Below are 16,549 nucleotides of genomic sequence, written 5' to 3' on the forward strand. Positions count from 1 at the left end.
CTGAAATTTAAAAAACTAATAAAAATGACAAATGTGCATCAAATTAAACAAACTAAAATTAAAATGGAGACAGTAAAAAATAAAACCTATTTCAAAATATGACTAAACACTATAATAACACAGTGATACAATACTTGCAGAACCTTTCAAACAAATAAACAAAATACACCATAGTCAGTCACTCACTGATGTTGTACTCCTGAACATTGCTGATGTAGCTGTAGATGGAGGAGTAGCCGAAGATGACCACCATCACCACATCGCCGTTATCCAGCTCCACCATATGGGCGGAGTGGCCTTCCACAGCATAGACCTGCCCATGGGCTGGCACACTGGGGAACTTCTGCGACCACGTCATGACGGGTATGTTAAACACCCACAGCTCATCTGTTACGTTACTGGCACCCATCTCCAACTTTCCTCCAAACATATAGATGTCATCCTGAAAGACAATAAAGTCTTAATCTACTGGTAAATATTCTAAAGTTCCCATATTTTTCTTTCAGCTAGGGCTTCCAAAATTAATGTGTTAATGCACGTGATCAATATCTTGAATGATGTTTCGTTTGGTTTAGTATATTTTCTTTATACTTGTGGTCATAGACCAAACAAGAGCATTTACACTCCCGTTCAAAGGTATTTTTTAAAAATGTTTTTGAAAGAACTCTCTGATGTTCAACGAGGCGATGTTCAATTTATGTGATTTAACAATATTACAGTTTTTAATATATATTTTTAATGTTTTCTATTTTACTACAATTTAAAATGTTATTTAATCCTGTGATGAAAAAGCAAATTTTTCAGAATCAATGGATTACAGCCATTTAGCATAAAGACAAAATATTGTAAACACTTATGTTACCCGATATAGTGCCAAGGAGTGTCCATATCTCGGCAGGGGTCCGCTACTGATGGGTACAGTATTCCAGATGCCACTTTCCAAATTATAACTGAAAAAAAAAAAAAAGTGTTAACATTTCTTTCTTTTACCAGTTCATTTACATATCTAAAGTGGGGGGGGGGGAATCCACTGTGATGGCTTCAGAATTACACAAATTACAATAGTTAGTACAAGAAGTCACAGTCCGAGTTTTGACTGAAATAACATATCCATATCCACAATGTTGCTAATGCTCCCTATAAAAAGAGATCCCTCTGAGAATGTTCAGACTCACAGCTTTTATCCTCAAACTAACAGATTAATCAAAGTCTACTCCTACCACAGGCTCACGTTGATTGATCATTAGCATTATGATAATTACTGCGGTTTTATTTTTGGATTATTTTCATTGTATGGAAGCGCATATGCAAATAAGCCTTGTGCATAACATGAACTGGGTTATGCTGTAGCCCTACACAGCGTTCTGAACTTCCTTTAGAATCACCACTTACTTTAGAATCATCTGAAAGTTGCTGTAGTTAAACGTGTAGCCACCGACAACCCACATGACCTTTTCCTGCACAACCGTCTTATGGGATGCTCTTCCCAGCGATGCTCCAAAAGGCTTCACTGTGGGCATGATCCAGTAAGACTCAGTGGAGGGCACTGTTAGTGAGCAGTCTGGACCTGAGAAAAAGAGACAGATAAATCGCTTGTACAATAATCTAAAGGCAGAGTTTCCCAAAATGGGGCTTCACAGACCTCTGGGGGTTCACCAGGGAACTGCAGGGGGTTGAAAAGCTTGTAAATTAAAATAAATATAAAATTTAAAATTCAAATCAAAGGCAGCATTTAATTAAATAAGAATACAGCCTGTTGCATGTGTTTCAGATTGAAGAGCAGCACTGTGTCGCAGAGCAGCACTGTTTCAGATGGAGTCGTGTCGCAGGCCGTTCAGTGTTTTCAACATCAGAGTGGCTCGGTTCACAGTAAATGCTGCTTCTCGTGAATTCAATCTCTGTATGTGCAGAGTTTAACGTCCAATAAAATGTGTGCTAGGTTCGCTTTATTTACACATTCTTATAATTTCCAACATTTCTGAGGATAGGAGTTTACAGCATTTCACCAACATTCTGCCAAAATAAAAGCTTTAAAAGCAAAGAACTTAAGAAATAAAAACGTCACATAAACAAACAGGTAAGCAAGCCTCGTTCTAACCGCTTGTCGGAGAGAGTGTTAAAGACAGAACGAACTTGCGATAATATATATGGCCTTTTAAGGTATTCAGCTAACCTAGCTAGTAGTTCCTTTTATTGTACATGCTAGTTAGTGAGAAGAAAAATAAAAAACCTTTAGATATCAATCTGCATATGCAATCAGTTGTGCTCATCTTTGCTGGCTCCTTTGAAGGTATATTAGTTAAGAGATGGCTCTATATTTAACAAAGAACATTCAAAAAACACTGAACTGGAAGCAACAAAACCTATTTTATAGAATAGGGCAGAATAGAAGTCTGTTCTAATTATCAAATATTATATTTTTTTTAATTTCACAGGACAACTGTAATTTACAACAGTTATATATTTATATAATAAATAATACAATAAACCCTATATAAATAATCTTCAAATAAAAAGTATAAAAAACATGTATTAAAAAAATATATATTATATCTGTTTATTAGCATTCCATGCTACCATTAACCAAAATCAGAGAACCATGGACATGCCAGTGCCCTTAAATTATTGAAATATTAACTTCAAGTTTCAATAATTTATTGCCAAGTCAACAAAGTTCATAGGAATTTGTCTTGGTACAACTCTCAGACATAAATAACCAAAAGACAGACATCATAAATACATCAACAAGGAACCCAACAATCCCCAGCAACCCTAGGGCATAGGACCAAAACCCTTATACCCCATGGCAGAGAAAGTGCACTTGAAATATTAACTTAAAATATTTATTTGAAGTGCCCCTGACATTTTATGTCTAACGGCCAATTCATACTGCGCCAGCAGATAGCAACAGACACGGCGTCGGGTTTTGTTGGCCGGAGCTTGTTTTCGTCGATCCGAAACGGTGAGCTTATAGAATGTTAGAGAAGTGACGTACTGTAATCTGGTGATTGTCTGAATTGGTTGGCGTCTGTCGGTGCAGTGTGAATTGGCTTTAAGGGGTTCAGTAGACCAAAAGGTTTGAGAACCCCTGATAGGTAACATTAATTTCATTATATTTGATCTTATGAACGGATGACCGAAACAGACCAGGTCTGGCTGCTTCTTATGGTCATTGCTATGAACATTCACATCTCATGTGTCTCCACTTGAGGCTTAGTGAGAGCATTGTGGCTAGAAGGACTAAGTTGGCTAAAAAGCCTCAATTAAAAATTAAATTAACCTTAAGGCATCCTGATGTCAATTCTCTATCATGCTTTGACATTTTGTGTCATTGTGGCAAAAGATTTGTGGCCTGATGAGGATGCTGCAGTGATGCAGAGGTGAGGGATGTACTATTTAAAAAATCAACACCAGGGGGAGACAACACACAACAACAAAAACTGCCTGAGACACAATGCTCTGTTGAGAACATGAAACTGGAAAGGTGTCAGATTTTCACAGCATCCTGTAGTGGAAATGAGAGTGGAAGTGAGTAGTACCTTGCCAGCTGTCATTGCACACGCACAGCTTTTCCCCGGTGAGGTCACAATAGCCGTGATCGGGGCTGCCACAGTTGTTCCTGCAATACGGGATGTCACAGGCCTCACCCTTCCAGTACTTATCGCATTCACAATACACACGGCTCGCTATCGAGTTCCCCGAGGTGCACTTCCCGTGGCTAGAGCAGTTATTTGGACATGAGTTGATTCTGTCGAGGGAGAGATGAAGAAAGAAGGTTGTACAAGGGGGAAGTTGGTACACAGATGCACGGAGGGAAACCTGAAATGGGGGAGGGTATATTGAACAGGACTAATCTGTGATTACACTGAGAATAAAACAAGCAGGAAGGCGATAAAATTAAGACCGCTGTGAGATTACGTGTTTAGATATTAACACTAAACCAAATCAGCAGGTTTTCATTAACTCTGTTGTCCCAGCGTGGCTGAATACTCACGAGTAGAAGATTTCAAATCCCGTCAGGTTGTAGGCAGCATCGCTAAAAAAGTGCAGGAGTGCGTAGCCTGAGTTGGTCTCCACTTCAGGGACGGTCTCGTTCCCTTTCAGTTCGGGGACAATGAGTCCACTGTGAGACAATTAAAAAAAAAAATAGAAGCTGGTTAGGAAATGTTCACTCAATCTTCCTTAAAAGCAGTAACTTATTCCACTTGTTATGCAGTAAAGTGACATTTTCCTGTGTGACTCTAGGAATGAGGTTTTCAACTTCCAAGACAGTTCAAAAGAGGCACTAAGGAGTGCTATGGGGTCCACCAAAAAATGTGGAAAGGAAAAGACTTAAAATAAGCCCTAAAATAATTTTTTAGGGCTTTCAAAGTTAACATGTTGACTTAACATATTTATTAAATACGTTTTATGCAATAATTTCTTAGCATACCTAGTGCTTTGAAATTTATCTTGAAAAGTGTTTTACAAATAAATTACAATGTTTATTGTCAGGTTTATACACTACCGTTCAAAAGTAGTCTAGGTAGCAAAAATACAGGGAAAAAAAGAAGACTAATGCTATGATATATATTAGATGAAAAATAAAATTATTTTGAATGTCAATGACATCTTTTTAAAAGGAAATTTATTCCTGTTATAGGAAAGCCAAATTTTCAGCATTAATCCAGTATTCAGTGTCACACGATCCTTCGGAAATCATTATAATATGCTGATTTGATGCACAAGAAACATTTCTTATTATTATCAATTTTGAAAACAGTAGTGCTGCTTAATATTTCGAGAAAACCTAGATTTCAGAAAGTTTTTATTATTTATTTTTTTCATATGACATTATTTTTTATGTCTTTGTTGTCTGGTACAAAGTTTGCACTTACATTGTAGTATTTTCTGATGTTATTTTGTTGTTATTTATGACAATGACAAATAAAGAACAAATCAAAAGAACAGTATTGATTTTAACCTTAAAATGTCATCTTTTTTGTAGGATTATAATTATTTTGTAGGATTACAATTTTTTGTAGGATTGCAAGTGTCATTACTGTCAATTTTGTTCAATTTAATGCATGCTTGCTAAAAAAAAAAAGTCATATAACTGACCATTTTGCAAGATGTAAACAACACTGGTCCAGAAGCACTTCCTGTTTCAGTTTTTTAACACTACACAAAAGCTGGGATAAAATACAACCAACAGAACATGTAAAACTGAATCAAAAAGCTAAACAACAACTTTAAGATGTTTTCTTTACATGTGATATAAAGAAAACAGTTACAAACTGAAACAGGAAGTGTTTCTGGACCAGTGTTGTTTACATCTAGCAAAATGGATCTAACGGTAACGCTTCCTTTTACAGTACGGTACTTACAGGGTACTTACAGTGTACTTACCTAGAAAGTACTGGCTAATATAAGGTAAGTACATGGAACAGGGGTAGGTTTAGGGGTAGGTTCAGGGTTAGTACTAGTTATTACCCAGTAATTGTATACTAAAATAAGTACATAGGTAACCGGACTGTAAAAGGAAGCGTTACCGATCTAACATTATTAGTGTACAAAAAAAACAGAAATTCTGTCAAATTAATCCAAATATTTATAGTAATTGTCAGAGGTGCGAGTAAGTCACTAAATGCAAGTCTCAAGTCAAGTCCAAGTCTTAACATTGCAAGTCAAAGTCAAGTCAAGTCAAGTCATTTTGTTGTAAGGGTCAAGTCAAGTCATACTCTGTCAAGACAAGTCAAGTTGCAACTTGGTCATCAAGTCATCCCAAGTCACACACAGGCTAGTTTTACACATTTTTTTAACTCTGGGACTTTTATTTAGACACAGAGGGCTGATGGGTTGCAAAAATTAATAAATTAACTTGTGTGTAATAAATAAAATATAATTAAAAAGCACTTTAAATGCTCAAAAAATAAAAAATAAATTAAATTAAATGAACACAAGTAAACAAGAATACAAGAATACAACTTTTCCCATCTTGTAAAAAAAATAATATAAATAAATAAATCACAGCTTCATAAAGAGAAATCTTTCTTGTCTCTGTGAGAAGTATTTACGGAGTTACAGTTCATTTTTCGGATGAGTTTCAGAAAGATTTTTTGCGGCGACAGAGTGAGCTGAAAGCGCTGCGCACCCTGTTTATTTTATTTATTTTACAAAAACACAAGGTTTTGATGTTAATAAGAGTGCACACAAAATAAGAAGACCCTCTATAGTTTATAATCATGTATTGATTTTTTTTTATAAGACAATTAATGACGGAGTATTTTAAGTCTATGTTGAAGCTATGTGAAAAAATAAACGATCAAAACGCGGGGGCGCATTTTTGGTCCTCAGAGGGTTAAAAACAACATGTCTTTATAATAACACATTCAATATTTCTCTCACACAGTATAAATGGGTCTTTATGCATGAACACACATAGCTGCCATTATATTTTAGGAAGGGGGTACTAGGCACCAAGAAGTCTGAAAACCCAGTTTTCAGTTTTAGAAAACACACTCACCTTAAGACAGCAACCAAGGGAGCATAAATAGAGTCTCCATCATAGACGTACATGTGGTCCCAGCTACATTCGGTCGCAAAATGGTTAAACCGTAACCTCAGGACTGCATTTGGGCTGCAAAACAAAGGTGATGACATAATGCTTAAGAATGTGTTGCTGGCTGCATAATCCATTATGAGAACATATTACAGCAGACTCATTTCTGCCAAGTCTGAAGGGTGCAAGGCGGAATGTGCTCGTCCAAGCCTTTTCTGGTAACCCAACACAGAAGAAAACACCCTTGTAAGGGCTGCTGAAATCTATTTAAATAGGGGGTTATGCAAGAGAGAAGTGTGGGCACAACAACTCTGGTGAGAAAGAGAGAGGATGACAGAATAACACTTACTAGCCCTCAATCAGCCAGGTGCACTTTGTTTTGTACTTGTAGTTGATGGGGCCATCCGTTAGGTACCCGGACGGCTCAGTCAACCTGAAAAATAAGATCAGAGTTGCCGTTCACATTAAATCGATCCCGTGGGACTAACAGAACAATGCGTAAGAAAAGAAGCCAGAGGCGCTGCGGAGAAGTGCTGTTTCAGTACAAGTATGCACAACGATGAATATGGTTTCTGTGGTTACTTATGGCCATATGGACACAGGCTTGTGTGGGAGCAGATCCACAATGATTCACTGCTGTAAATGTGCTCATGACACAGGCCTAACCAATCAGTTGCCTCACCCTCCGGACTGCAACAGAGCCATCGGTCCATGGAGTGATAGCGCTTGGATCCATATTGCATCATCATGGAACACTCAGGGCCTGTCTGTGTCGCGGACCACATTAACCGCATCAAGCTGACGGCATTGTTGCCCAGACAAAGCCTATTGTTTGTAGATGCCGACTTGAAGGGATGCATCGTTCTAAACAATGACCTCAATATTCCACAGACACACTCTTAATTGAACACGTTATTGCTGGCTCAACTTCTCTGGCTGAATTCTACAAGGTCATCAATCAAAGTGACATTGCCGAGAGCTTCTGTCCTGCTCATCTTTAAGAGAACTGAATCTTAGAGTAAAGGTAGCCAACACACATTAATATTCACATGATATCTTAGCATTACTATGATACTTAAAAATAAATTGTAATTTCCATGCCAAATAGAACTGCAAGTAAAGAAATATAACATACATCAAAATGTAAAGGTCATGCAGGTTTATTAACTTCTATTCTCTACTGATAAACTGGAGATGCTCGCTATCATTCTATCATGTTGCATTTTTGTAATTCTGCAGAGTAAATTGAATTATTAATTCTCATTCATGTCCCTGACAACAGCGTACAAGAGCATGTCATTGAGTTAGCGTTTGCCTGTCTGTATGTTTATCCGTTCATTTCTTTTAATGTTTAATGTAATTATTAAATCTGTATCTTCCTCACGTTACAAATGTATTTCTTGATAGACTTTTAATAACTTCCTGCATCAATAATCTAGCTGACAGGTTACTGTACATTTTATCATCTACCTTTACTGGTAAGCTAAAAAGTAAATTTTGCCAATTTTCCATTACAGCGGATATTAGATCCGAATAAGGTGTTACATCACATCACATCACATCAGAATTATGATTAAAACAAGGTTTCTAGAAACAATATTGTTGGCCTAATTTAACTGTCGATGAGATCAACATAATAATGCCCATCAAAAGTTTGGAACCAGCATAGGCAAAGTGGGATTTTGGACAATGTCAACAAATTCTTTATCTTTATTTCTAGAATGAATTCACTTATTGAAGCACTTATTTAAATCAATAATATTTCTTATTAATAGCCATACACATTTTTGAATGCTTTTGAAACTTTTGACTGCATTTATTTGTTAAAAAATACATTAAAAACAGTGAAATATTGCTACCATTCAAAATGACTTATTATTTTAGCATAAACATTTCTTATATTATCAATGTTGAAAACAGTTGTGCTGCTTAATATTTATGTTGAAATCATGATGCATTTTCCCATAATTCTTTGATGAATAAAAAGTTCAAGAAAATAGTTAATAAATAGAAAATAAATTCAATTAATATATAACAAAATAAAGTCTTTACTGTCACTTTTGAAGCAAAATGCATTCTTGTTGAATAAAAGTATTAATTTTAATCACACCACACAACAGACCAATTAGAATACTCTTTAGACGGATTATATAGCCTACATTTTTCTGTTTTTAATTTTATAAAATATACTTTAATTGTTTGTGTTCCCCTATCCATCCAAAATCATCACCGAATTACAAAGATTCTGACTTTCACTTTCATATGCCATTCAAAACGTTTTAGGGTGCTAGTCTGAGCATATCCAAACTCTGTAAATAAAACCTAAATTCATAAATGATATTCATCGGTGCACCACAAAGCAAAGTGAAAACAAGCCGTCATTGATTTTTGTACTTTTTGTAGTAATCATTACTTTCAGTCTGTGAATCATTCCTAATTTTCCTCAACAAAATGTAGGTCTGTGTATGTGACGACAGCCAACCTAATGCAAACGCTAAAAACCATGCATTCTTGGCTTGCAACATTCTTGCTGCAAGTTAAACCGTAGCCTATTAACAAGCTATTTCTCCACCATGTGTTCTCTATAATCAGACAGTGAGATTTTAAGAACGGTTAAAAACAGTAATCACGGCGCACCACATCCTGTGCCGGGGAGGACACCCCTCAGGCTGAATGCTGGCGGGAGGGATGACTCTTTGTGCGGGCACACACTCAGCAGCCCAGAAGAGAGACAAAAAAGGCAACTGTAGGTGAGTCAACATTTAAAATATTCACCAGGTTTTCATGCATCTTTAATAGCACAGTTCCAAAGCAAATATATCCACCAAGGCAGGATTAATACCTATCCCAACGGCTTTGAAACCACCACTGGACAAGGTTCACTCAGCCTCGCTCAAAGGCTGGCCTCAGGCATTCAGAAAGGGCCAATGCAATATTACAAAAACAAAGACTTGTGTGCTGCTGAAGGTATATAGGGTCCGAACTATAGTCAGCCATAATAAAATGTTGACACTTGGCAAAGTCCAATTAGAGAGGGCCTCTTTGTCAGCTAACTCAAGCCCAGTTTCCTGCCACCTGAATAGGAGTTCAGTCCACTGATATCTGCCGATCACTTCCTGAAAGTGCCGGTCCTCACAGCCCCTGTCTTCCTGTAGTCGGTGTGTTGCCTCCCACCGCTTGTTCGTTTAGCTGTTGTGCAACAGGAAAGCTGTTTTAGTGCCAGTTTGATGTGGAGGCAAGGACACTAGGATAGGACTACTAAACAATTTAGGTCTGTTCATTTATTTAAAGTTGTGGTATCATCTAGCCTGTATTTTCTCCACTCAACAACCGTTTACATACAGATCAGGAATATATTAGCATCATCCTAAACGTGCAAAAGTTATTCTACCGCATTTGACTTACGATTCAATCAAAAACACTGAGCTGAGCTATATTTACCCTCACACTGAGCAAGCAAGATCAAATGTACAAAAGCGAGATCTAGTCACAAGTTGAGAAAGTGACTCCATTAACAGCTGCAAGACACTTAATGACAAAGGGGATTTTAGAGTGGAAGCACCATTTCATTAGCCTGACGTGGTGCATACTCAGATTCTAGTCAGAATGCGAGTCTGATACTGCTCCATTGGGCTATGATTATGGGGCGTGTTTCAATCGAACCAGGAAAGAAAAGGCCTCTGCACTCGATTGGATAGACTTTTCTTCTATGGAGGAATCTACTAGGGCTGGGGTAAACGATTATTAACTAAACGATTAGTTGGGCGATTATTTTATCGATTAGTCGACTAATCTAATGACTAATTGGACGACTAATACAAAGAATATTTTTTCTGCTGCTCAATTAATAAAAAAAAAAACAATATCTCAAATAAATACTAGCATACTGAATCAAGATACTATAAGCTGGCTAACGTTAGTCTAATTTTATGTATTTGAACACCATCATTATAACTCTACAACCGCCAAAACCGTGTTATTAAAATATTTTTTACAAACCTTTTTATCATAGAGAATGTTTAAATATTAATATCAGCTGAGGAGGGAAACGGAGGCGGAGTTAGTGGTGCGATCGGAGGCTGCCTACTGATGGAGATGAATCGGGAGAGGTTTGTGCACCTACTGATCAGAGCGCGTGCTGACACGGAGTAAAGCCTTGTTTATACTCGACACGTCCGCACGAGCGCGAATGTGCGCATGGCAAAAATGACGCGTTGGGTGCGCAAGACCAGGAAGACTGTGGCTGGCTGTGTGTAACAGCGCGCGCCGCGTCCGGGAACGACTTCAAGCCGAATCTGCCCGAGCTTGTACGTTTTACCACACCGGCACCCAGTTTGCGCATCTAAATTGCAATTTTTTTTCTTAAGGGTTTGTTTACTGTGTGTGATTCATTTAATGGATAGCACATTCACTTCTAGTTGTCTTTGTCCTCTATTCTGCAATGTTTCGGTCTCCCACGTGAGTGTGGCAAGCTGGACCGCCGGGAACATGCAAAAAATAAATAAATAAAGAAGCGTCGACGCAAAAATATGACGTCGACGCAATTTTGACGTCGAATCATCGACGTGCCGCTACAGCACTAGAATCTACACATCTTAATTCTCCAACAGTAGCCAGCTTTGTTGTAAACTAATTCAACCCAATCGCTCTTTTGTGACGTGGATGATTACGTTGGGGTGGTGATGGCGCAGTGGATAAGACACATGCCTTTGGTGTGAGAGACCCGGGGTCGAATCCTCTGTGAGACACCAATGTGTCCCTGAGCAAGACACTTAACCCATAGTTGCTCCAAGAGGTGTGCGACCTCTGACATATATAGCAATTATTATTGTAAGTCACTTTGGATATAAGTGTCAGCTAAATGAATAACTGTAAATGTACGTTACTGTTGATCATCTGTCCATCATTGTATAAAGCCCACCCTGACATTTTGATTGGTCCGAACAGCTCTGGTTTGAGCATAGTTGCTCCACAACCGGATCAAGTCCAGATCGAGCTTCCTGACCTCAAATGTTGTGGGCGGGGCTAAGTTCAGCTGGCATCCAGGCTATTATTTCATTCACTTCTTGTTATTTTCCAGGATGTTTGGGAAGTGTGATACAGGGCAAGCATCCACACAGTGGGTGAATGACTGAGCACTCAGTATTACAATTGTTGCCTCAATTGTTACAGTGTGGTGGACGTTTGTCCAGCCTGCATTTTGCCAATATAGCACATTAGCTTGATCCTGAATGGTTATCTACATATAAACTGGAAACTAAAAGCTATCACAGGAAAATAAAAAGAAACTAAGATATATGTTGGAAACTAACTAATGGTAACTTTCTCTCATACGTAAAGGACTGATATATATTTATAGCAGCCTTTCAAAAACCATGAGCACATGAAATTAAAACAGTTTGATTTAAGTCAAGCAATCTGTTAAGCTTGTTTGATGAAGAGGATGTAGCTTATATTGCACTTCAGTTAGTCATCTATAAAGATCAGTCTAAAAATAGTGCACAGATCATGTCGACTGGCTTTGCTTAATCCAAACACCAAATCATTTCACCAACAACCTTACAGCAGTCTAGACACCACAAACATATTTCAGATGTTCGCACAGTCAGGGGTTGTTGCCGTACGTTTGGGAAACTGACACGTCCTGTGGTGTTAAATATTATACTCATTCTAAAACCATTCGAAAACATTTAGCGAATTATTATGCATTCATCTTGTATGACTTCATATTGAAGCAAGCTACATCTTATTGGTGATTGTAAAACAAATTTAGGCTAGGCTACATATCATTCCTCTCAGGCGGAAAACCTCATTTTTTTAAAATAAACACTGTGACAAAGTTATTAATTTGTAAAGGCAAGAATAATGACCAATACCATTGCTTTTTAAAAATATCAAATAAAACAAATATATATATAACCAATATATTCTTAAAAATCTCCATGGCGCACATGACAGCAATGATGGAATTGTCCATCTGTACTTTTACTTAAGTATGGTTTTCAAGTACTCTTTACACCTCTGCATTTTTTACATCAATGATTTTGTTAACTTCCACCACATTCATTAACTAGGCTATCCATTGACATGGATTGAATACATTGAAAAAAATGAATGCAAAAAATAAATCTTAAAATGCAATTTTCCTTACACATAGGAAGTAGTTGTAACTATTCCATAACCACAAACCTATCCTCAAATTATTATAAAGATTTTTCCTTAAACTTAAGATAGTTTCTTAAAGTTTTAAGAAACTAGGCCTACATGACATGACAGGTGATATTCTAAAATCCATGAACACAACCATTGCACCTCAAGTATAGCAGATAATAACAATTTAAAGTACTCAAAATTGTTTACAGACAATAGACAATTTAAGGACAAAACCAACAAAATCTGAAAATGTCATCATTTTCATAATCAATTATATCTATTAATATCAAAATATATATATGCAATTGCTATAACTAGGTATAATCCGCTGGAATTGAAAATAATGTAGTTTCATCTTCAGTCTAAATTAACTTCAATATACAGGAAAATAACTGAAGGAAGTTACATCAATAGATGTCACAACCAAACCCAACCAATCTCGAAGCAAGACTAAGGTTTAGGCAACGTCATTAAGTTAGGCAACTGCTCTAGAAATGTCCAAAGCCACAAAGTTGACTATTTGAAAATGCACTGTTCATATTGCAAAACCATAGCTAATATTTCACTTAGTTGAATGTCCATTTAGTCATCTTTTCCCCCCAAGAAATAAATTAAAAGACTAATTTATAGTTTGAAGGCAGGTTGCTATATTTTAAGTTTGAACAGACATAACGGTCTCTATACAAATAATTAAAGCACTATCATGGCAGGAGATTTTTGTTTATGAGCCTGAAACCTAACACATCTCATTAATAATTCTGCATCCTCATAAACAACATCTGAACATGCAAGCCATGTTCAAAACAATAAGAGTGGTATACACCAGGCATGACAATTTATATCCCAAGTATCCATTTAGCCAATCTTTATAACAACTTACAGTTATTTGTCAATATGACAGCCTTTCTTGCTCATGCATCTAGTGGAGCAGCAGCTAATAGGTAGTATGACAATGTCATTTAACTCCCAGGTCTTCCTATTTCCTGTCACCTGGCCAAGAATTAAAGGCAAACAATGGCCAAGACAAGAGTTTCAAAACATCAACGGAGACCACTTCCTTCCATCCAGCTATTCTTGCTTTCAACCTTTGTCACACAGGGCTGGGTGTCAGTCTGAAGTTTAGTTTGAGTGACAGCACTTATAAATGCCAATAGCATCCTCTCAGCTGCTTCTGAGATGGAGTGAAGAGGGAGATCTTTGTTGCACCCAATGAGAGCGGGATGCTATTTTAAGACACAGGAGTGCAGGAGCTTTGTTCAAGAGTTTCATTTATCATACAGCTGTCAAACTACACTCGTTTAAAACTAAATCATGTCTGCAAACAGTAACTTTGACATCCATTTTGAAGACAAAAAAAAAACAGAATTAATAATGACAATAGTAAATATTTGAAAAATCTCATCAGATTATGTCTGTACAATTATTTAAAAAATACAATATGCAACAGTGTGTACCGTAAATGTGTGACCAGCAAGAAGCCTTCAAATACAATCCAGTTTTTCAGTGCTGCTTATGGAAACCAGAGTGTAGGCCTATATGCTTAGCAAATTTCGTGTGTGCTAAAAGTACGAAACTTTAATTCTAAATTGTGCCAAGACACAAGGATTTGTCAGAGGTATACCAAGATTTCAATGTGGATATGACAAATATTTGATTCCCTGACGAAGGCTTGTATATCGAAATGTGTCGGAGTGTTTTTAAAGGTTTAAGAAGACCAAACAAAATAAAGGCTTTTTAATATTTCTAAAGAGAGTGCCTTGGAGTTTCCTGAATGTTTGCAACATATCCCACTCAAAGAGCACCTCAAGGAAACATTTTGAGTCCTGGAAGTGTATGTGATATGAGATGTGGTGACAGTATATGAACAAGTGCCCTTCATATTAGTTTTTAACCAGATGGTGCACATATGTGAAAAATCCCTTTCAAGTTATCCAAAATTATTAGACAAATATGAAAATCCAGCAATCAGTAGCATGCTTAAGATTTTAATAAAATAGCAATTCATGAAGAAGAAATCACATCCATGCACACCATCATTGAATTTAAAACAAGCATGATTCCTTGTTTCTCCGGAATTAAAAACATGCAGGTACAAATGCATAATTTAATACTCTTAAATGTTATACTCACTTAAATCTTCCCTGGCAGTGTTGGCATTGGTCACCAACCCATCCACGATCACAGACACAAGATCCGTTCACACACCTGCCTGACAGACAGTTCTTCTCACAGGGTTTAGATGGAGAGCAGTCTGATATCAGCACCAAGGAGAACATCACACAGAGCCATAAATATCTCTGCATGCCCTGAAGTCTCTGTCTGACCAGAAACAGCTCAGGTCTGAGCATCCTCTTCCCGGCATTCATGGTTTTAGGATGCTGCGCTGTTGAATTGGGTATCAATATCTTAGGGCCTTTCTTCCCTGCTTACTGGTGGCCAAATTGTTTCAATTATAACAGCAGGGGAAACCGTTCACTTATAGATCATGCATATTCCTTAAACATCAGCGATAGTATCCCGAAATCTAGGCAATCGTTTAAAGGAAAACCTCCAGATCCGAGCGTGATAAGACAAAATCAGCATAAACACAGGCATATTAAATCAACTGTCTCGCCTCATTGTGTTCCAAACAAGAGCAGGAATTTCCTACGTTACCTCCTGCAGTTACAGGGCTGGAAAATAATTCCCCATAACATTGAAAAAAACCTTTCCTCCCAGACCATTACCATAACTCAAGAGATGTGGTATTTCCAGCTTTTAAAGCATCATATAATTCAACGGTCTTATTCTGATCCCGTCCGCAGCCATTTTAAAGCGTAAACATTCAGCTGGCTGCTCTAATACACAGCTGTGTGCTTTCAAGCCTTTAAACCTTGAGCTTTTCGTGGCTAAACGTTCATATGCCACGTGAAAACAAGCTAAATGAAGAAGACTTCTGAAGAAAAAGCATCCTTTATGATCGCAGCAGTGAGTAACATGGATGTTGTTTCTGCTGTTGTCCGTTGCGCTGAGGGATTTGGAAAACCTGGGCAACTCTCCGTTATTCGCATTTATTTTTCGCTATTTCTTAGGCTCAACGTGACAAACTCCTTGTAAAAAGTGTCGCCCCTCAATATAGATATATATCCTCTTCGTCCCAGGTCGCCGAAACCCCCTCAGCGTGCGAATTTTGGCCCCCTCGACCAGCGTTTAATATCCCATAGTACGAGCAGCTCGCGCTGGCTTGCTGCTCCTCAGGTTGGAGCAAACTCAACACGGAGATGTCCGCGCATGCGCATTGGGAAGGGGATACATTTAAAGAGACAGAGGGACTGTGTGTGCATCCTTAAGAATGCCCATTGCAGTACTTGAGAAGCTTCATTAAACACTTTGTGTTATATTTATAAAGAAATGTGTGAAAGCCCAACATTTCCCATGTAAATAAAGTTGATTGTATAGTATAGTATGTGGAACATTGACAGTCAGTCAAGACAACAAGATGGCAAGCACTTCTAAGATACAAGATTATTATTGCTTTACCTACAACGTGCAATGTAACAATTGCTGAGGACAGTCCAATGTGCTCCAGTAAATGTAAAATTTAACAAAAACAACGTGCTAAATGAGAAGCCTACTTTATCCTAATTCTAAATTAGGATTCTACATCCCCACTAACTAGGTTTTATGACCCAGATTCTCTTCACATTTTAAGCCTCCATCTTAAATATGTACTTTTGCTCTTTTATGCACCACAAATATATGATAGCTATTGTTGTAAGTAATAAAAAGCAGGGATGTATCTCATGCAGTGTGATCACTATCTTTTAAAGTTTGTAGGATTGTTTAGTGTGTGTGTATATACACTCACCTAAAGTA

The 16,549-nt window shown here is 37.5% G+C and overlaps 1 protein-coding gene across 1 annotated transcript in view; it reads right to left on the reverse strand.

The window, feature by feature from the left end:
* The window catches only part of atrnl1b (attractin like 1b), a 101,399-nt gene extending 85,451 nt beyond the window's left edge, over positions 1–15,948 (reverse strand). The window contains exons 1-8 of the mRNA XM_039664951.2: positions 14,825–15,948; positions 6,891–6,974; positions 6,506–6,619; positions 3,995–4,123; positions 3,540–3,748; positions 1,393–1,567; positions 863–950; positions 187–442 (exon numbers count right to left, since the gene is read on the reverse strand). Of these exons, the coding sequence (XP_039520885.2) occupies positions 187–442; positions 863–950; positions 1,393–1,567; positions 3,540–3,748; positions 3,995–4,123; positions 6,506–6,619; positions 6,891–6,974; positions 14,825–15,060 (1,291 nt within the window). The 5' untranslated portion in view covers positions 15,061–15,948. The remainder of the gene's footprint in view (positions 1–186; positions 443–862; positions 951–1,392; positions 1,568–3,539; positions 3,749–3,994; positions 4,124–6,505; positions 6,620–6,890; positions 6,975–14,824) is intronic.
* Between the last annotated feature and the right edge of the window lie 601 nt (positions 15,949–16,549).

This window comes from Pimephales promelas, chromosome 17, assembly GCF_988280905.1.
Source record: "Pimephales promelas chromosome 17, fPimPro1.hap1.1, whole genome shotgun sequence".
Lineage (NCBI taxonomy): Eukaryota > Metazoa > Chordata > Actinopteri > Cypriniformes > Leuciscidae > Pimephales > Pimephales promelas.